This window comes from Heloderma suspectum, chromosome 1, assembly GCF_057233095.1.
Source record: "Heloderma suspectum isolate Gila_16-S chromosome 1, 16-S_ref, whole genome shotgun sequence".
NCBI classification, from domain to species: domain Eukaryota; kingdom Metazoa; phylum Chordata; class Lepidosauria; order Squamata; family Helodermatidae; genus Heloderma; species Heloderma suspectum.
Window position 1 is genome coordinate 48,065,790 of NC_139458.1, and position 22,831 is coordinate 48,088,620.

The 22,831-nt window shown below is 46.1% G+C and overlaps 1 protein-coding gene across 2 annotated transcripts in view; it reads right to left on the reverse strand.

Moving 5' to 3' along the window:
• Positions 1-436: 436 nt before the first annotated feature.
• Positions 437-22,831, reverse strand: part of LRRC74A (leucine rich repeat containing 74A) — a 52,649-nt gene continuing 30,254 nt past the window's right edge. Inside the window, exons 10-14 of one of the 2 annotated variants that reach the window (XM_084841785.1) lie at positions 19,371-19,466; positions 16,244-16,387; positions 13,350-13,457; positions 11,436-11,521; positions 437-2,440 (exon numbers count right to left, since the gene is read on the reverse strand). In XM_084841785.1, the coding sequence (XP_084697911.1) occupies positions 1,813-2,440; positions 11,436-11,521; positions 13,350-13,457; positions 16,244-16,387; positions 19,371-19,466 (1,062 nt within the window). In that variant the 3' untranslated portion in view covers positions 437-1,812. Of the gene's footprint in view, positions 2,441-8,347; positions 8,892-11,435; positions 11,522-13,349; positions 13,458-16,243; positions 16,388-19,370; positions 19,467-22,831 lie in introns of those variants that run through there. The other variant, XM_084841792.1, reaches the window with a different exon arrangement.

Here is a 22,831-nt window from a genome sequence, read left to right on the forward strand (position 1 = left end):
CATCCATATTCACAAACCATTAAAAAAACACAGTTAGGACCATTGCTTTGCCTCAAGAGGTTGCTGCACCATGGAGATGGGAGTCAACGTATGATGCTGAGTGCTGGGAACATGGGAAACAAAAGCAGAGAAACAGCTCTAAACCATGTTATGTGACTGGAAGCTCCAACCATGGTCTGGGTTATTAACTACAACTAGCAAAACCATGGTTTGGCATGATGTTTGAATGTGGAAGTGCTTTTTGCACTGTGAAGAAAGAGTTTTGCAAATTCTCTTGATTTTGGGACATACTCATACTCAGAAGACAAAACTAATTTTAACCTGACAGATGCAGAATTTTCCATTTCACTGCTTCACGACAGGAAGTCTCTCCTTTTCAATTGTGTAGCACAGATGGATCTCTGGCATAAAGTACAGCTTTCTTTTTTATGAATTTGGTTGTGCGGCACTAATATCTGTTTCCAAGATGTTCCCTTAAATTACGTTAGCTTCTGCTTTGCACTTGTTTTACAGGGAGTTAAAAATAAAGCTCAGATTACAACTGATATAGTCTGCAAATCATCACTCACAAAAGCGAAGTCTCACAACGGACTGGGGGAGAAATAAAAATGTGGCATCAATATTTCATGATCTTTGACTTGCAGCCCATTCCTTCCCACTCTTATTTGTAATGGCTCCATTTATTTGAATGGGATTTACTTGCAAGCAACTGTGCAGCTTTATGGGTTGCAGCATTAAGAGCGGTATACTGAAAAAACCAGACATCCCATAATTTCCATCCTGTTGTCAGGAACCTTCTCCCTGACTTTGACTGCAGACCCTATTTGGGCCCATCACTGAGAATTCTAATCTGCTCCCAGTCAGTGAGCCACGCACTCCTGGGCCTGGCATGTCATGAAGAAGGCCACTGTCATAAATTATCCCTACATTATTTTTATTTCATCCCGTGGCTCATCACATCCCAGCAGAAGGATCATAAAATTTCTTATTTGATGAAGAAAATGAAAGCTTGAAGCTGCCTTAATGCTAACCATTGGTTGATGCAGACTAGAATGGTCTACCGTGACAGCACCTTTTTCCAGGGTCTCAGGCAGAGCCACCTGTGAATCTTTTACCTGGAAATACCAGGGATTAAACCTGGGACCTTCTGAATAGAAAGCATGTATTCTGTCACTGCATTGTGCTCTCCACCCTGCCCTGCTAAAGCACCCACTTCTCCCAGCAACCTCACAAAGGGAGCTTTGCTTATTAGAAGACATTCCCATTTCACAATGCCATAACCTGGAGGGGGGAACAATACACACCTGGACAGTAACAAGCTTAGTATCTTCTATGTGTGATCCATAGTGAAGCTTAGCTTTTCTAGATAGCTATTAAAGCAAGGAGCTTAATTCTTTTCCTGTAGGACCTTTTTTTTGTGCAGCATAGCTGGGCAACTTGTGGTCCTCCAGGTGTTTTGGCCTACAACTCCCATCTTCCCTCACCATTGGCTATGCTGGCTAGGACTGGTGGGAGTTGTAGGCCAAAACATCTGGAGGGCCACAAGTTTCCCAGCCCTGCTGTACATGTTGGCCCTGATCCAACTCTAGTCACAGGCAACTAGCCAAGTATACTACAAGGTGTGGCTCATCCCATGCCCTGCAAGAGATGCATCCAGCCTTTGAAAACCACGTCTATGCACGAGCGCAGCGCAAAAGCAGTGGGAACTACATTGTGGGGTGGGGTGGGGAATCAAGGCAAACAAATGTGCTGAATATCATTTGGAAGTTTCCTGCTCTGCTACAAATGGGACTACAATAATCCCCCATTCAGTTACCTGTTCTTCTTTGCAATTTTTAATCTGAGTCTTTGTTGAGTCGAGGCAATAGGATTATAATCTTGGATCAAATGGTAATGGGGCCCATGGGTAAAATCTCTGCTCCCCACATGCATGATCCTGAAGGATTTAGCCATGTCACTTCGTTGGATATTGGAGTCTGCTTCTAGTTCTGGGGCTGCCATGTTGTACTGAGAGCGAATTGGGGTTTCTGGACAACTCAGGTTGGGCTCCGAGTAGTACTTCATTTCTAGGTCAGAGGTTGGCATGCCCCTTGAGACAGAATGTAGTTCACTCTGGAAGAGTGGGTTGTTGGAGGGGGACATCTGTCCAACAGAATGTTGGCTACTGGTGGACACCCCTGCTGTAGCTGGGTAATACCATGAGCTCAGAGGGGTGGTTGAGAAATGGGTGGGAAGAGGACTTTCAGGCTCTGGCTGTGCCACTGATTTCTGGCTAGGAGATAGCACCATAGAGCTGCGTGGTGTAACCACTTCCACAGCACTCTTGAAAGTCTCCAGCACACGCTCATTCTTGTGCTTCTCCTTCTTCTGCCGTGATTCCTCCAGCCTCAGCTGACATCGCTGGTCACGCACCATCTGGTTCCGTGTATCCACCAGGCCTCTGTGAAGCAACAGAGAGTAAAGGCAGGAGAGGAATAAATAGGCAGGAGTGAGCTGAAAATCTGTATGGATCAAAATCATTTACCTTTTTCCACTGGAGCAAATGGCTTCCAAACAGTGAGTTGGAGCCTACAACTGAGTGGTGAGAGGCTGTCACAAGGGAGTTCCAAGGATGGTTTTGGCACATATTAGGGATAAAGGAAGATTGGATGCTTCCAGGTCAAAGAGAGTTTTCCACTGGTGCATCCTTTCAGTTAAATAAATAAATAAATAAATAAATAGACTTTGCCATAGGAAGCAGTGTGTAGTATTGCTTTTTCCTGCTGCATGGATCTTGTCTATTTCCTGGCTTCCATGAAGGTGCTTTGATTATCACTGTGTGTCAAATGCTTGTCTTCTGAGGCACCAAAATATTTCTATAAATATTATATAAGGATATTTTCACATGGCAGCAATTGGGCCCATCCCATAGATCAGGGCTGGGCAACACATGGATTGTAGGCAGCATGAAGGCACATGAGGCAGCCACCTTGCTGAAGGTCTGGGTCTGGTCAGTGCTTGGAGGGGGACCACCCGGGAACCTCATGTAGCCACCTCAAGTTCTATGATGAAAGTATAAATGTAATAAATAATAATTCAGCCCCTGCCACCACCACCAATTTTGGTCTCCATGCCACTGAATTTGGTTGGGGGTGGAATTGGTGGTTTTTAGAATTCTCAGACTAAATTTGACCCTTTAGCACTCAGCAGACACCATGGTGTGCTAAAAGTGTCATATTTCACTTGAGAACAAGCTAAATTTGACCCTTGTTAATGCAGTGCAGTTGTTTGCCACCAAAATTCAGTGGTAAACCACCATTTTTTCCCCTGTCACACTATGGACTGCAGCCCGTGCATGTGTGTGAGTCCAGGGGTCAAAAATGGCCCCCAGATTCCCCAAACTTGTCCTCCTTTGCTCTAGGTGGTTTTTGGCCATGGGTATTCAGCAACTGTGAAGGCCTCATTGGCATTTTCACACCAACCTGAAAAGCCATAGCCATGCCTGCTCCTCTCCATTGTGGACTGAAGCTCTTTTTCTTAATGAGAAACAGAGATGGAGGTTTAGCATCAGGAAAATGGTGCTGCCTCTGGAATCTGCTGCCTAGAGTTTGCTTCCTGTCGCTTCATGGTAATGTTGGCTATAATCAGTTAACACAAAGCAAAGCAACTGGAATATGACGATCAGGGACAAGGTGACAGGGTGGGTGGGGAATGAAGTGCAACCCAGAAAAATCTGGAATAATCTTTACTTTCTTCCAACAGTACCATGAGCTCATGTTGCCACATTTACTGAATAATTGTGACATGAAATCAGCTTTGAGATGACCCCACACTGGGCCAGTCATAACAACAGCATGAACTCCCCTTTGCAGCATGTTCAAACTATATGCTGCAATAGCTATACAGATGTTGCAAGCTGGGATTGCATCCCAGGTTGCTGTTCTCCTTTAAGAAGTGGTTAGAAGAATCATTTGTTTGAGTATGACCAAACTTCCCAGCACTCTGTCTGAGAGTAGCTTGCCAGGTGCCCAGATAAGTTTTCAAACAGGGTGTCTTGAGTAGATAATCCCTCTCTGTTTGTTGGTTATCTTATCTGATAATGCAAGCTATACTGTCACAGCATATGGGCACCCCCTTTCTAGTTTTCATGCTAAATTGCCCTAGATACACCTTTTCATCAATGGATTTAAAGCTTTTAAAGAAAAAACACACAGCCAGCCCCTTGATTGGATCGCCATCCTTGAACCCAGGGAAATCAAGAGCTGATTCAGATGTTTGAAATAAGCGCAAAGTACAGTCCTCCTGGGTTTGCTTTGTTCCCTGCAAGAAGCCAACATGCTAATGGAAAGGCAACCTCTTTGGTAACTATGGAAACTAATTATCTAGCCCTGACAAAGCATTTTCCACCGCTGCCTAAGTCAGAGTTTTAGCTAGGTCCTCATGCTATTTTGGTGTGCATTGTTTTATTTGCCTGAGTTTTATGTTCCATTTGTTTCCCCCCTGAATAAACACATTTTCCCATTATTTAAGACTTTTCTTTTGCCTATGTTACTCAAAGGGCCTATTCACATGCACACGGGGGTTAGCGTAACTACTGAGGGGGGTAGCCAAACAACAACACATGGGCCCATCACATGACCAGGAACCATGCGGCACCGTATAGTTCCACTACCCCCTCCATAGTTACTTGGCGATCTTACCAGAGTGGTTGGTACGCATCCCGATGTCATCCATGGTGCAAATGGTGGCCATTTCAGTGTCCCAAATAGCTGTGCGACCATAGAGAAAGTCTGTGGTGGCTAGAGCATCACTAGCAGTGGTGGACGCTTAAGCTGGTGGACTTAATGGTCGTTAAGTCCATTCTATAGTTGTTGCCTGGAAGTCCTCTGGAGCCCATTTAAGCCACCGGGCAGCCCGCCAGATGACATAGTAAGTCACCCCAGGGCCCCTTATCCCTTTTGCTGGGGATGGTTAGCCGGGGTGGCTTACTAACCCTGAGGAATGTGGTTTTCTTCCCGCACACGACACGCTAAGCCACCCTGGTTAGCAGGAATTCCCTAACCACCATGGCTTAGCATGACATCTGAACAAGATCAAAGAGTCATGATTTTCAGTGTACCCTCTTGATACTTACCAATACATTTCACCATATTGGGGAAAACTGTGACCAGGTACCTTGCGTGCCCGCTCAGTCTGCTGTCCAGGTACTAACTGTTGGTGGGCAGCTTCAAGGCTCCTCTTCTCCTTTTTATGGTTTAAACTGGACTTGGACTGGACAACCATTCAGAGAGAGACCTGTCCTTTCAGAGCATGTCAAATAAAGGACTGTCCTGTGTAAAGTAGGACACATGGCCACCCTAAGAATTGGCAGGATAGATTTCATATCTGTTTCAGGCCCTCCTTCTGGATTGACTGTCACCATGAATCATGGTCATTCTCTCTTGAGAATTAAATGTCACTGCAAGGCTGGATCTGTGTAAGAAGCATGTTGGGCCTGGATCCAATCTGCACGTGAGTGGAGGTCTGCTCGTGCAATGGGGCTTCCGCTCACGTAACAGAACTTCCCTGTCTTCTCCTCCCCTCTGCACATGCCCCAAATCTGTTCCGGAGGATCCCCCAATCCTCTGGAATAGATTTGAGGGGCGCAGGGGAAACTTGGAAATCTGTTCGTCCAGTGGTTCGAGTTGCTGGCAGAATGACACCATTGGATAAAACCCTTGGTCTCCACTAGAACAGCCTCAGATGAACCGAGTTTGCTCATCATCAGAGAGCGTTGGCTATTGGGCAGTATAGAAATATAATAAATAAACAAACAAACAAACAAACAAAATCTTTAAACTTCTGACTAATGCTAATGATCCATTACAAGAGACATTCTCTGTCTCTTACTGACAACCCAGCATAGCTTCCCTGGAAATGAATGACCCTGCATTTTGCAACACAGCTAATCACCTTTTCAAGCTAGTTAGCCAATTGTAGCACCAAAGCAAGACAAGAACCTGAGCCCCTCATGAGATCTCAGCTACTTGGTGAAACCTTTCACAATCCTGCAGGCATACCTGCAGGAGAGGCCCATCGCGAAGCATGCTGATTAGAGCAATGTGATGGCGAAGCATGCTGATTAGAGCAATGTGATGCAAAAGAGAGCAGTCTCTAATCTTTCATCGGTGTGCCGAAGAGGCCATTTAGCCAGCTGAAGCTCAGTAGGTAGCTGCTAAAATCCACTCTTCTCAAGGTACAGGAGCTCAGTGCACTCTTTTGCCTGCCATTGCCTTGGTCAAGTGCAAGCATGGCAGACCAATAAAAACTTTCAAAGAGCAATCCTGCGGTCCCTGGGCAAGTGTCCCAGGGACCATAGGATGGCTTGGAAAAGCTCTTCCAAGGTCAGACAGTGCTCTAACCTTGGAAGGGGGAGCCAGAGATCTGCCCCTCGCCCCTGCCACCTCGCAGCCAGTGTGGAGAGAACTGTGCCAGCTGTCCCTCCGAGGTTGGAAAATTGACCTTGGAGAGGGGGAAAAGGGGGCGTTCTGGTGGGTGGGGAGGGGAGGAGACCAGAGAGACCAAGGTATGATTTATCCTGAGCCTCCTCCAGCCTCCTTCCCTCCCGCTCCGAAGGACCCTTGCTCGGTGGGCTAAAAAGCTTGTCTGGTGAAAATATAGGAGACTGGAGGGCGGGGAGGCAAAGGTTTCCTCCACTGCTTCCCCCATCCTGCTGGCTGCAGCCTGCAGGCAGAGCATAGGAATCTCAGAAGCCGTCAAGTTCAGGGGCTTCCAAGCAGCAAGGTGAGGTCCATAGGACTGCGCCCTAAAGCTCACTCTTCAGCTGTAAAATATGGCAACACAAAGCACCTTAGCGCGCAATCCTATGCATGTTTAGACAGAAAAAGACCTACAACTCCCAGCATGCACCAGCCAGAAAAAAGTCGTACAACTCCCAGCATGCCCCAGTCAGCCATGCTGGCTGGCGCATGCTGCACGTTGTAGGTCTTTTTTCTGTCTAATGAATGCAAATATTTAGGAACTCAGGTACACTGAAAGTTGCCTTCTCACCAGGTCAGACTATTTTTCTATCTAGCCCAGTACTGTCTCCTCTGAGTGGTAGCAGCTCTCCAGGGTCTCTGACAGAGGCCTCCCCCATCACCTGGAGATGCCAAAGATTGAACGTGGGACCATCTGCATGCAAAGCATGCGCTCTGTTGCCAAGTCATGCTCCCGCCCTTAACATCTATTACCATTTAGGTTCCTGCCCTGGGTCTTTGGGCTTTACTTTCATCCTAGCTTAAGGAGTGGGGGTCAGAAGGTGGGAGGGGGGCCTCTGGGCCCCTCTGCATCATCAGTCAAAACAAGCAGTACCTTTATTATATCATATGTGCAAAATTCCCTCAAGTCCTTCTTAAATGATAGCACCATATCCTGCCTTCATGAACACATTAGGAGTGTTTTGCTATTATGTGTATGTGCGCGGATTTTGTGGGTATAAGGGGGAGAGGGAGGGAAGAATATGTATGCCGCTGCTTATTCTGTTTAATGCCATAACGTTTGCTCTCAGTCCAGGAGAGGGGCAAGAACACCATCTCCCCCCAAATTGTACAAAGATAAACACTGAAAAGGCATAAAAGGTCAGGGCATTGGGTTGGAAACAGCTTGGCTAGTGCCTCCTTTTCCTTGTAAGGGTGCATGCCTATGCATACTGTTTGGGATTAAGTCCCACAGGACTCAGTGGGTCTTACTTCTGTCTAAATATGTATAGGTTCACACCATAAATATGGGTCAGTGCTTCCATACTGGAGTTGTATAGCAGGAAAGCGCAATGCTACTGAAGGGTTTACAAATAAAGAAACTACCACTCAGTGCAGCCATGGGATGGGGGTGGGGGAGAGAACTGTGTCAGTCATCACTCGCAGGACTGATTTTAGAAAGAGCCTCCCTCAGGACAGCAAAATGTTCATCAGTTCAGAGAGCACTGAATCTGCTTCTGCCACCCTCACAGCAGTACGACTGTCTTCACCCATAAATATTAGATGCTGACAATGAACAAAAACTAAAGGGAGTTTACAAAGTGGCAGGAGTACAAGTGGAAGGGTTTTGTAGTTTGTCACTAGTAACATCAAGGGAATATTTAACAGGTACCCATGACACATGCATTGCACCTGGCAATGAAAGAACAATAATAATGAATGCACTACCTGGAGGAAGTATTGCATTTTCCCTAGGGGTGTTGGAGAACTCCGCAACAGAATCAAATGAGTTCAGATTTCTATGACTCTGAACTGTGGGTTCTGCAGTGGACCAGCTTTTCCTGAGTCGCATGGATTTTGTGGACTCATGGATTTTTTTTAAACAAACAAACAAACAAACAAACTTTCTTGAATTGTACACAAATTTAGTCATAGAAAAATAGGTAAAATACAAAAACACCAGTTGAAAATGTGCATTTCCCCCATAGGGTGCAGCATGAAAATGCACATCTTGGGGGAATTTGCGTATTTTGTGGAGATTTGCACATCTGTGCAGATTTGGGAAATTGGGAAAAATCCAATTCCATCAATGAGTGGATGACAGAATGAAAGGCACTGGTCAATATGCAAAATGCAGACGGAATGGATTTTACAAAATCCATACATCCCTAACTTTCCCTAGCTACATTTTGGACCCTACATCTCGCTCTTTTGGATGTACGGAAATCAGCTGGTATTGCAGTATATTTTATTGTCAAGACCTTTGATTATCCAAATGTTTCTTCTCCTCCAGTCCTTCTCCCCCCGGCCCCCAGCGCATGTTTCTGAGCTTCCTGCCAGCACTCAGTCCTTCCACCTTCCACCAGCTGACCTGACTTCTGGACCCGTTAGGCATCTTCCTCTTCCGCCTTCTCCTCCTTAGGCTTTTGTACTGGCTCCTCAACTTTAAAACGACTAATTTGAAAAGTGAAGGAAAGTCAGTGAGGATTAAAAAGAAAAAGAAAAACTTGATCTGAATGTCTCTCCCTTTTGCCAAAAGTGACCTTGCCTTCAGCCACCGAACAGGACTGAAGACTGGGTGCATTGACTGCCATAGGAGAAAGAACGTGGAAGGCCTGCAGATGCTGCCTCTGTAACCCACTGTCAGGTGCACCCATTGCTAACTCAGTGCAATGTGCCAACAGCTGGATCCTACATGGGCAATGGAGAACTGGAAAAGCTCCACTGTAGTTGCACGTTGCTGGCCGCCAGTTAAGAGCAGCCTGAACAACTGAGACCACTGGGTCTCACCCTCATATGGCAATAGCTATGATGGCACTTATGATTGCCTTGGAAATGAGAGAGCTTCGGCTATTGGGCGGTATAGAAATGAAATAAATAAATAAATAAATAAATAATCTGGCCTATCTCTATTCAGGCCCTTAGAAAGAGCTGAAGCTGAAGGGCATGTCATGTGGAAAGGAAACAGAATTACAGAAGGAGAGGGGAAGGTATAAGCATACAAGGATGCCCCCTGCCTAGGCAATTCTCTCCACCTACAGAATCACCAGAGTCCAAGCCTGCAGCCTGGGCGGCCTTTTTGGGGCTAGGGCAAAGATGCCACATAGCACTTGTAGTGGCACTGCAGCAGTTTATTGTTATGAAACATTTATGACAGGGATGACGAATGCCTGGCCCTCCAGATGTTGTTGGATTGCAGCTCCCATCATCCCTCACTTTGGCTATGCTGGCTAGGGTTGATGGGAGTTGCAGTCTAAGAAGATCTGAAGGGCCACACATTGCCCACCCCTAATTTATTTTTATTTATTATTACATTTATATCCTGCCCTTTTTCCTCTTGCAAGGAACCCAAGGCAGCTTACACAGTCGTCCTCTTCCTCTCCATTTTATCCTCACAACAACCCTGTGAGGTAGGTTAGGCTGAGAGTCACTGGCTGGCCCAAAGTCACCCAGTGAGCTTCATGGCTGAGTGGGGACTAGAACCCGGATCTCCTGAGTCCCAGTCCACTCTAACCACTACACCACATTGGTTCTCAAACTATGACTTTCTTACCTATTCTGAGACTCTGGGATGGGGTGGGCTATACATCTAAATTAACCGATTAAATCGATTCAGCAATTAATCGAGAAGAGGTATGCTATATACCTTAAATCTCATCATAGTATGAAGATATGAAATAAAATGGTACCTACAACTTCTGGAACTGTATAACACACAAAGATATATGCAGCTATACGAAAAAAATGAAGCAGTTCGTTTCAGAATAGGTTTAAAAATGTGACCAATTTTGGAGGCTGAGCAATAGGAACATGCAAACCTCTAGCCTGAGTTAAGAAGTCTATTAAATCTTGCCAATGTCACCTCCTGGTTATTTAAAACAGGAAATCAAGAAAGCAGAGAACTGATTACCCTAACCCAATTGCCACCACAGGGCTCCCTAAGGGCAAGAGAGAGGGTCTTCTCAGTGGTGGCACCCTGTTTATGGAATGCCCTCCCCAAGGAGGCTCACCTGGGGCCTACATTGTTATCCAGGCATTTAGGGCACAATGCTATGCATGTTTGGACAGAAATGCTGGGAGTTGTACAACTTTTTTCTGTCTAAACATGCATAGAATTGCACCTTTAGAGTTTTTAGATTGCATCATTGTTTTAAATATGAAATATTAATTCCTGTGCAGGTTGTTGCTTTGTATTGTCTTTTATTCTTTGAGCTTTTTGTAATCTGCCCAGATAATGTCTCTAATTGGGCAGAACAAAAATATAATATAATACAATACAATAAAATAAGGACCATCCTGCCTGGGGGGTGGGGAGGGAGAGAGGAAGCGAGTGAGAGAGAACACTGCCTAGTGTGCTGCTCACCATCCAGCCCCCAGCTGAGGAGGCCTCCCCCACCCACTCCCCAAACTGCCAGCAAAGGACTACTCAACAACCATCATATGCTGAGGGGAGAAGAAATTTTAACTTTCCAAAAGTTGCTGTTCTTTTTTCTTGTAGCTGGTCTTTATTACATAATTTTTATTGCTGCTTACTGTTTTACTATTTTTTATATAAACCACTTTGTAAGATTCCCCTGAAACTCACTATATAGAAAACTTAAATAAATAAATAAGCAAGCAGGCAAAACCTGCTTAATATAATGCTGACTATAAAGCAGGGGTGTTGATCCTGAGGCCCGTGGGCCAAATCTGCCCCCGCTGGGGCTCCCCAGATTGCCACACCCCTCCCTCTGCTCCCACCCCCTTTCCCACAGCCATTGAACATTTGGTGAGTTCCTGCCTGTTGGGCAGTTTTCTCCTATTCTAAAAGGTTGAAATGCCTCTCCCAGGGCTTAGGTACTGGGGGTAAGAGCTTTGAGCTAAAACATGTTGGTAATGGGGGCATTTTAGGCCCCACCCACACTGGAATGCGGCCCCCGAGAGATGCTCCGAAATTGCAACCAGCCCTCAGGCTGAAAGAGGTTCAAAACCTGTGCTGCAAAGCTATAGAATACTCACCTGTAGTCCACGTACCCCGTCCTGTTCTGGTCCAGCTTGTGTACCAGCTCTGCAACCTGTAACCGTTCCAGGGGAATCTTTGTTTGCTTGGGATACAACAAGAACAACATTACTGTATGCTGAGTTGGGTCTTGGTGATTACAGATTTCCTTCTGTGTTGGGACGTTGTAAGGTAAGGATGCTTGCCTGACTCTCTCCTCTGTCTTTTCTGCTATCTGAGAAAGACACCATGTGACAGAGGAAGCCAGTGGGGCCCTCAAGGCAGGACTTTGGGGCAGGGGTTCAGGGACCCACTCAGCAGAATGGAGGACTCCCAGATGCAGTGGGGCTGGGTGACCACATTTTGTAGTAATACACATGACCATCTACAGCGCCGTTACGCCATTAAGGGTGCAATCCTTTGCATGTTTAGGCAGAAAAAAGTCCTACAACTCCCAGCATCCCCCAGCCAGCATGTCCGGCTGGGGGATGCTGGGAGTTGTAGGACTGTTTTCTGCCTGAACATGCATAGGATGCACCCTGGGTCTAGAGTCTAAAATGACCTAACTGCACCGCTGGAGGAGCCAGGCAGAGTCAACTCCTCTTCTCTTAATATGGCTTGTCCATAATGAAATGCCCCCAATGTGCCTGAACCACACGGTAGAAAGCTCACCTTGATTGACGCTTTCTGCTCCCTATATTTTCCTATCAATATCTAGGGATGTACAGACTTGGTTAAATCTGTTCCGTCTGTGTTTTGCAGATTGTCTGGCATCTTTCGTTTCATCACTGCTCATCGGTGGACTTGGACTTTTCTCATTTTTCCAAATTTTGCATTGGGAAGTGTGCACTTGTGCAAATGCGCAGGTCTGAAAATTCATATTTGTGCTAATGCGCAAATCCTCCCCAAAATCTTCATTTTTACGCATTAGCCTATGTGGGGACATGCACATTTTCAGTCAGTGTTTTGTTTTGTTTTTAAAAAAACACAGTCTGCAAGTCCGTGAAATCCGTGTGACTCAGAAAAAGCCAGTCTGCTACAGAATCCATGGGCTGGATTCATAGGAATCCAAAATCATTGGAATCCATTGCAGATTTCTCTGACTTCCCTATCAATTTCTATGCTCTGTTCTGAATTTTAGTTTTAGCAGCTAGCCCTATCATTGCCAATCTCAATCCATTGCCAATCTCAATTCCCTATCAATCCATAGGACTTAAGGTAGTTTCTGTCCATAAAAATGAAAGTCCGTAGTCATAAAGTACAATGTGAAGACACTTGGTGCAGCTTAAGATGTACCAATGAATGTGAGAAATTTACCTTTACTTTAGCAGAAATTGGGTTTTATCCAATGTCAATCCTACTTAGAGTAGACCCATTGAAATGAATGGGACTTAAGTTAGACTAACATTGAATACAACCCATCATCTGTTACTAGTAAATCATGAAGATGAAAATGACATCTGGGGCACAATCCTATGCAAAGTACTACAACTCCCAGCATGCCCCAGCCAGTCTAAACATGCATAGGATTGCACTCTTGGTCATTTATTGAAAGTATCTGCTTGGCCTTGAGATTTACTGGTAAATATCAACATTCACTGTGTTTCAGACGTTGACCATAACACAACACTCCTTTGCAATACTGTTCGGTCAACAGCAGCTTCCTTTAATGCATTGCTCTGAGAATCCTGGAGGCCACATCTGCACGTCTACACTATAAATGTGTCTACGCTATAAATTTCAGTCGGTTTCATGCCTGCTTAACTGTCATAGTTTCCAAACATGGAAAACTTGGGAACGTATAGCTCTGGGAAGGGGCTGGAAGCCTTTAATCTCAGTTTCTCAGCCCCCTCGTGATTGTAGAATTCCTAGAGTTCTTTGGAGGAAACCACGACAGTGTAGCCATTCGAATGGCTTTAAGGTTTGAGACATACCAGCATCATGGCTCTCCGAAACTCTGCCACAGGAATTTTCATGTTGCCGTATTTATCCATATTCCTAAAGAAATCCCAGAGTCTCAGCTTCTTCTCATCCAGGTAGTTCTAGGGATAAAAAAGAGAAAAGAAAAGAATTGCAAATGAGACCACAACTTCAGTGACTCTGGGCTCCACACCACTATCCTCTGTCTTTACCTGTCTTTGTGGATACTCAGGTTACATGATCTACAACTACATCTACACCATACAATACTCTCTGATGCTCAAATCCAATATGGGCCCTCTAAGGGCTAAATAACATGCTGTGTTAAATACGTAATGTACAGCTGATCCTCATCATTTTATTTACCTTAGTATAAGTGTGTGGGCCCCTGAAACCTTCCCACCCAACCACTTTCTGCTGCCCCAGATTCCATCACCACCACCCCTGCAGGAACTAAAAAGAAGAAGAGCTTTTCTACACAAGGCTGTTAATTGCTGTATCTACTTTTGGTTTCTTTCTTTTTTCTCTCTCTTTTTCGCTTCTCTTTTTTCAGAGCAGTTTCCTGGATTTTTTTTTTAGAATGGGGAAAATTGGGCATTATTTCTGAATGGGCTGTTTCTACTGGTATATTTATACTATTCTGCTATAACACAACTCTACCTTGAGGTTATGTAGCAGAAAAGTAGGAAAGGAAAAGCTCTTTGTGTAGAGCTCGGATCTCTTTTCTGCAATGAAACTAAAAGTAGATACAGCGATTAAGGGCATTTCTACAGGAGGGTTTTATCCTGCACCTTTACTGAGGCTTCTGCTTCCAAATTCTTTGTGGGATTAAGCTCAGCTCCTTTACATGTGCTTTTTTCCAGAGTTTTCTTTCTCTACCTTTATATATGTTTTATTATACATCCACTAGATGGCACTGTGCTATAGCAGAACTGAACAATTTTACAAGACTCTCATTCTGCCATTTCTAAGTAATACCACACTTTCCTTGTTAGGAGAAAAAAAACCCAATAATGGTTGCAAAGCAGGGGAGAGGCCATGGAGGATGATGATGTCGTGTAAAGGGCCCACAAACTACCATGAGTGAGCAATCATGAACACACAATAAAAGCCTTGTGCAGAAAGCTCTTAAAGTCATATATGCATTGTTTTGCTCACAGAAATCTAGTCAAATTTTAGGCTGTTTATATTTCAAATTCAGGCTGGGATGGTGGCCACCCCGCTCCTCAGATCATTAGGTAGCAGAGCTGTGACATTCCAGCTGAGTCAAAGAAGGAAGCATCAGCGTAGAAGTGTGAAAATAATGTATTGTGTGGGCCACAGCTTTGTCCTTGTGCTGCTGAGGTGTAGGTGTCTTTACGGTGGATCCTATGTGAGCTGCTGCCTTGGCACAGAAGGTCATGAGCTCAAGCTGCAGGGCATGTGGTTGTATCAGTCACCTGCTCAGTAATCCTATTATCCAACTCAATGGCGCCATCTGGTGAAGGACTGCGTGCTTTTGAAAACAGGGATGTTAGAAGCTGCCATATAACACAGACCATTGCTCCATCTACTTCTGTATTGTCTACACCAAGCTTCTCCAATCTGGTGGTCTCCAGACTGGTCAGTGCGGCACTGGCTGCAAATTATGGGACTTGTGGTCCAACACATCTGGAGGCCACCAGGTTGGAGAAGCCTGATCTACGCTGACTGGTGGTGAGTCTCCAGGGTTTCAGACAGGGGTCTTTTCCCAGCCCTACCAGGAGATGCCAGGGCTTGAATCTGGGACAGTTTGCATGCAAAGCACCTCTTTCTTGGAAACTTGTGCCACAATGCTCAGCTGTGTTTTTTTTAATGTGAACATTTTAAAATAACAGCAGACCTGCCTTTTAGCTTAGAAAAATGGTGTGTAAGGGGGAGACATGAAGTCTGATTGGTGGGGCGGGGGGGATCGGCAGTAATGGGCTGAAGGCGCATTGGGGCCGGATGCCAGCCCTGCGTTAGCATGAGTGGCTGAATATCTGAGTCCACAAAGTGAAGGCTTGACACAAGCAAACTTCACTTGGTTGCAAAAAGCACAAACACTGAAAACCTAGAACTGAACCCTTTTCTGTACAAGAAGCCTTGGTTAGAGTAGCAAAAAACTTACTTGGCTCCACTGTGCTGCTAGGCATTTAGGGTAGTTGATTAGCTCTGCACCCTGGGTGACTCCTGCTATTTTATCTTTATCACTTTAACAGAGCAATCCTGTGGTCCCAGGGAGAGTATCCCAGGGACCATAGGATGGCTCATAAGCCCCCTCCGAGGTGGGAGACTGCGCTCTGACCTCGGAAGGGGAAGTCAGAGATATGAACCCAGACCCCTCCCCCTTCCACAGAAAGAACCACGCTGGCTGCTTCTCTGAGGTTGGAAAAGCGACCCCAGAGCCTCAGGAAAGGGGGCGTTCCAGTGGGTGGGGCAGGGAGGAGACCAGACAGGCCAGGATACGAGTTATCCTGAGCCTCCTCCCCTCTCCCTCTGACACACCCTCACTAGATGGGCTGAAAACCCCATCTAGCAAAAAATAGAGATCAGAGGACAGGGAGGCAAAGATCGCCACTGCGGTTCCTTCCACCCTGGTGGCTTCCGCCCGGCAGGGCATAGGAAACTCAGAATCCTCCAAATGCGGGGGCTTCTGAGTGGCGAGGGTGCCATCAATGGGATTGCGCCCTGAGAACAAAGGAATCCTTTAGTGAAACATTCTCTTGGTGTGATTTCCTGTCGTCGCCATTCCGGCGCCCTGGTGGCAATCCACTCCTGCTGCCTGGAGGACCCTCCTGTTCATTCTGTCGAGTGGAGGCCTGGACATCCGCCCCCAGTTCCTGCCCTGAGTGAGCCCACGGACCATTGCATGACCAAAATGCATTAAGTGCAAGGAGAGGAACCTCACCTGAATCAGCTTCATGGCATCTGGAAGCTGTTCTGGCTTCTTGGCAATGTAGCCTCCAACCCCTCCATAGATGACATCAAGCTCAGGCCGTATCTCACAGACAATATCCAGCAGCTTGATGAAGCCTTCATTCACCAGCACATTCTAAGCAGAGCAGGGAGCAGAGTGGGCTTAGTGCAGAAAGAATGGATCCCATTCCCACACACAGAGGCTTAGTTACACAATCTTTGACTGCGGAATAACACCCGAGCTCATTTCTTTCAGCCTCTCTGAATGGTTTACCTGTCTGAGGACTGGGCTGTGCAGACCTCATGCAATCAATCAATCTATCAATCCAAATTCTGGGCCCAGGCAATCCAAACTCTGCACCTAGAAAAGCTGGATTCTGCAACTTGCATAAATGCTCTCATTTCGCACAAATGATTTGCCCCCCCCCTTTCCCCCTTTTAACTACTTTGCATAACATATTCTGGGTTTGCTAGTCATGGGGAGCTTTGCAGTTCCATCCTCAACTAGTGGGATTCCTGTTCAGCCACCTCTCTGGCTTCTGGGTATTCAGCAGGTATTGCCCACACACTTTCAAGTGTATTTTTGCAACCTGAAGGACTAGAAACTTGGATTTTTTTAATCTAAAAAACTGAATATTCTTTGGAAACTGAATTCTGCACACGGTAACATGCTCCGTGCTTCCCTCCCCCCCCCGCACTTCTGTGGAATTGCAGCACACAGCCCTGTCTAAGAAGTGACTCAGTAACTGGAGTGAGTTCAAGAAAGAGTCAAGAATCCTTGGTAAAAAGGAACACTTGATGACTTGTTCCTCTTTCAGCTATCCTAGAAACAAGGGCAGAATTGTTACTTTTGGTAAGTGGAGTTCATGGGATGGTAAGTGGAGTTCATGGAGACCTGGCACCCATGAAGTCAGTAATATGTATGAGGAGGTTCCGAAACACCCAGCCGTTATTTGTCAGTGTGATTGATTGATTTGATTTGTACCCTGCCAAAAAATGGCACATGAGGCAGCTTACAGTATTAAAATTGATTAAAACAATATAAACAATAAATTAAAATGCAATAAAACATTACAATTACAGGGGGAAACATTAAGAATTAAAAACAACACCTAGCCCAACAGATCCACCTACAGGCCAAAGGCTTTCTTGAACAAAGTGGTCTTTGCCTGCTGGCAGAAAGACAGCAGAGAGGAAGGGAGTTCCATAGTCTGGGAGCGGCTACTAATACAACTCTAAATCTTGATTGTTTCAAAGATCCTTCAGTGAAGGGATAGGCAACCTGGTGCCTCCCAGAAGTTTTGGACTACAACTCCCATTATCACTGACCATTGTTCATACTGGCTGGGGCTGATGGGAGTTGTAGCCCAAAACATTTGGAGGGTGTCAGTTTGCATGCCCCTCTACATGTATCTCATGTACAGCATAATCCTGTGTGTGTTTACTCAGAATTAAGTCTCACTAAATCCAAGGTGACTTTGGCTGCAATCCTATGCACACTTACTTACGAGGAAATCCCATTGCACAAAGTGGCACATCTAGGGATGGACGAAAGCAGCTTGCTTCGCGGTGGGGGAGAGGTGGTCCGTCCCTCCCCCTGAAATTCTGGGCGGGGGGGAGGCGCCCCGTCCCTCTGGCCGAAATTCTGGCCGGAGGGGAGGCGCCCCGTCCCTCCGGCCGCGAATCCTCCTGGCCAGCCGGGACGCAAATGGCGGCGGCCGTAGCCACCGCCGTTTGTGTCCCTGCAGTCAGCCGTGATAGGCTACGTAAATGTTTACGTAGTCTATCACGGCTGATTTTGGGGAGGGGGGAAGTGCGTATGCAAATGGCGGCGCCCATGGGCGCCGCCATTTGCGTTCCTTATTTGGGCACATGTAGTCTACGTAGACATTTACGTAGACTACGGTGAAAATAAATTTATTTTCGCCGTAGTCTACGTAAATGTCTACGTAGACTACACGTGCCCAAATAAGGAACGCAAATGGCAGCGCCCATGGGCGCCGCCATTTGCGTATATGCTTTTCTTCCCCCCCCCCAAAGTCAGCCGTGATAGGCTACGTAAGCATTTACGTAGCCTATCACGGTGTTTTTTGAAAATCTAGCCGTGATAGGCTACGTAAATCTTTACGTAGCCTATCACGTTTGTTGTTGTTGTTGTTGTTTTACTTGGAAATGGCGGTGGCGGCTGCCGGTCGGAAGACCGGCCGCCGCAGCCGCAGCAGCCGCCCCACCGCCGCCCCGCTGCTGGGAGCTGCCGCCGCCAGGGACATTCGCGCAAGGTAAGTCCCATCCCGGGGGGGTGGCGGACCGTTTCTCCACCAATTTCGGGAGGCCGAATGCGTTGGCATTCGGCCTCCTGGAGATTCGTGGAGAAATTCTCCAACATCCCTAGGCACATCCAAGTACATATGAATAGGATCACTGCTCCCAAACAAGCATAAATGGGATGAAACCTTAATATAAAGGTTGGATGTTCGCCAGCTTCTTTCAGTCTCCCAGGTTTCCTTGCTAAGAATCACTGGTGCTAATTCACAAAGAAAGTTTTGTCATCCAACTCAGGATCTACTTCAGTTTGCTTCATTTGACCTTTTCTACATGAGGCTTTTATTGTGCGCTTGTCGTTCCCCATTCACGGCTGTTTATGGGTTCTTTAGATGACGTTGTGACCCTCCAGTTTGCTTCTATGTCTAACCAGCATTTTCAGTGAGTTTTTTAAAGCAGTTTTTTAAAGTTTTTTTTTTAAATGCAGCATTTAATTGTGAAAGCGAAAGAAGTCCGATTTCATCTTGTGTATTTGTGCTATTTCGCTATACCACAGAACCACCTAAAGGTTATGTAGTAGAAAAGCAGGAAAGGAAACGCTCCTCGTGTAGGGCTTGGATCTTAATTCTGCGACAAAACCAAAAGTAAATACAGCCGATTAACAGCCTTGTGTAGAAAAGCTCCCAGAAAACAAAAGAGCAGTAAGGTTGAAACTCCTTGGGTCATTTATCTCTTTACTGAATTGGAAAAGGCAGCTAAAATATAGATAATGAAAGCCTTTATGGGGATTTCAACATTATAAAGTACAAGAGCTGCATATATATTTCTGAACTTTCCCACCCCTGCTATCCTCTTACTGAGATGTTGATTTCTTCCATTCTAGATTTTGAATTCTTCCTCACAGATGTGACAAGAGCAATGGCGCCCTCTACTGTCATAGGATTATGCGACATCTGTGAAGAAAAGAAATAACAGATTATCTGGATATAGAAATAAACGTAGTCACTGTGATCCTGGGCTACAGAGATTTATTTATTTATTGCATTTCTATACCGCCCAATAGCTGGAGATCTCGGGGTAGTTCACAGCAATTAAAACCATAAAACAATGATAAAATACAATGTAATAGTTTAAAAGGGCAATGTAAAATAAAAATAAAGACCAATATAAAACATAGCAGCAATGCAAAGATTTAAAATACAATAAGAGATTTAAAACAACAGAAACTTGGATCTGGGAGACCTGGGCTCATCCCAATTCTGATATGGACTTTAGGTCAGCTTTCCCCAACCTAGTGCCCTCCAGATGTTTCGGACTACAACTCTCAGCATTCCTGACCTTTGGCCATGCTGGCTAGAGCTGATGGGAGTTGTAGTCCAAGACATCTGGAGGGTGCCCAATTGGGGCAGGCTGCTTTAGGCAATTCATGAGCTCTTGGCCTCAATTCTTGATCTGTAAAATGGGCATAATAATTTCAAGGCTGTGCATATAAGGAGGTGGAGTGCACTGCATGGCTGAGGGGAGGGTAGGGAGAGGAAAGGTGTGCTTGCTAGCAGGGACCTCTGGAAGATGCGAACAGAAGGGATGGGCCAGGGCTGCCGGAAAGTAGTCAGCAGTGTTCATTATGGGCGGGTGATGTTGTTGACCGTGGCATATTCTGCCCCCCACCCCTTCATGTGCTGTACAGGCAGCCTTGGCCTTCTCCCTCTCTCTCCTTGACTGCTGGTTAATGACGGAGGCTAGTCCAACCCCCATGCTGCAAGCACTCCTTGCAGCTTGCCGTGTATGAACACAATAAGGATTAAAAGGCACCGTGCACTTTAATGTGCTTTTTGCTTGTTGATGTATTCATTTATTTATGTATTTATTACATTTCTAGACTGCCCCATAGCCAAAGCTCTCTGGGTGGTTTACAAAAGTTAAAACATTAAAATACAATATACAAAGTTTAAAAGCCATTTACATAAAAGCACACAGACAATATACACAAACAACATATAATAACTAAAAACAACTTTGAACTAAAAACAGTTTAACAAAAAATCCAACAATAAAAACAACACAGCTTAAAAACAGTATGCAAGTCAGCAAAAGGAACAAGAGTTCTAAAAAGGGAAGGCTTGCTGGAATAACAGAGTCTTTAATTCCTGCTTAAAGACCTTCAAAGAGGTCAGCAGGTGCATTTCAAAAGGTCTTCTTGCTACATATAGTCCTGTGAATGGATTGTGAGAATACTGCGGAGTCCCAGATCCTGGTTTTCTGGAACACCAGGATGATGATGGTTCTTTCCCTCCAGGTTTCCTTCAGACATTCTCCTTCTCCACTATCTTTACTCTCCTCCTTTCTTTTGTTCAGTTCCAAACTCATTATTCTCTCCCCAGGAATTCACGACTTCCCTCACTGTATGTCCTAGGGCAAAGGCAGTCAGCCAGCTTGCTTGGCTCAAGAGGGGGAAAAAAGTGGAAGTACACCACCAATCTGTGGTCCTCAGCTAGGCTTCAGATTTAGCAGCATGTAGCATAATAATTCTTATCCCTGGGTGTGGTGAATGTAAAGTCACATCTGGCAAACATGGTAATTTATTTGGTAGTTGTTATTCCCAAAATTTAGGGTGAACGTCAACCTAGGCTTGCCAACTTTCACAGATCTTTTAAAGCAATTTAAAGAAATTCTGGTACCCTGGGGAGCTCTGGGGGTGGAGCCAGCGGTGCAGTGGTGGCTCCCCGCCGGGTCACAGTCTGCTGCTGCTGCGGGGGCAGACGTGGCGGGAGGAGGAGGGAGCAGAGGGAGGGAGCGTGGGCGACTGGTGGCTGCCTCTCGCCCCCTTTGTCTGGCAAAGGGGGCGAGAGAGGGCGCCTGAGGGAGCTCTGCAGCTTCCTCTCAGCGCCCCCTACTCTCCTCCTCAGCTCGCAGCCTCTCCGCCTTCCACCCCCTGAGCAGCCGCCATGCCTCAACTTGCCCATCCCCAGCCAGCCCGTCAGCTTCCTGACCCTTTCCCCACCCTGCTGCCCGTCCCCCGGCACTGCCCTCGTCATCCTGCAGCACCGGCCACCCGTTCAGGGCTGCTGCTGCTGGCCACGGCAGGAGCAGGCGGGGCGCCGCCACCACCACTGTCTGTGGCTCGTGCTTACGCGTGGGGTTTGCTGTGTGCGGGAGAGGGATTCCGGTGGGCTTGATGTGCAGACATTAGCAGGGGACCATGTTTTAGCACCATGCAGTGAAGAGTTTTCACCTGCTGTTTGTTTGCACATCAAGTTTGTCCTTCAAGGCACAGGAGGGGTCCTGGGGTTGGATCAAACCCCTCTGGTTGACTGTAGGACCCTAGGTTTGTTTGTTGTTGTTGTTCAGTTGTTCAGTCGTGTCCGACTCTTCGTGACCCCATGGACCATAGCACGCCAGGCCTTCCTGTCCTGCGCTCTCTCCCGGAGTGTGCTCAAGTCCATGTTCATTGCATCGGTGATGCTATCTAGCCATCTCATCCTCTGCCGTCCCCTTCTCCTTTTGCCTTCAGTCTTTCCCAGCATCAGGGTCTTTTCCAGGGAGTTTTCTCTTCTCATTAGGTGGCCAAAATATTTGAGCTTCAGCTTCAGTGTCTGTCCTTCCAATGAGCACTCAGGGTTGATTTCCTTTAGGATGGACTGATTTGACCTCCTTGCAGTCCAAGGGACTCGTAAGAGTCTTCTCCAGCACCACAGTTCGAAAGCATCAATTCTTTGGCGCTCAGCCTTCCTTATAGTCCAGCTCTCACAGCCATACGTTACTACTGCGAAAACCATAGCTTTGATTAGACGGACCTTTGTCGGCAAGGTGATGTCTCTGCTTCTTACTATGATGTCTAGGTTTGCCATAGCTTTCCTCCCAAGGAGCAAGCATCTTTTAATTTCATGTCTACAGTCACCGTCTGCGGTGATCTTGGAGCCCAAGAAAATAAAATCTGTCACAGCTTCCATTTCTTCCCCTTCTATATGCCAGGAAGTGATGGGGCCAGATGCCATGATCTTCGTTTTTTTAATGTTGAGTTTCAAACCAGCTTTTGCACTCTCCACTTTCACCCTCAACAAGAGGCTGTTTAGATCCTCTTTGCTTTCGGCCATTAGGGTGCTATCGTCTGCATATCGGAGGTTGTTGATAATTCTCCTGGCAATCTTAATTCCAACCTCTGATTCATCCAACCCGGCATTTCTCATGATGTACTCTGCATATAAGTTAAATAAGCAGGGTGACAATATGCAGCCTTGTCGTACTCCTTTCCCAATTTGGAACCAAACGGTTGTTCCATGTCTGGTTCTTACTGTTGCTTCTTGACCCTCGTACAGGT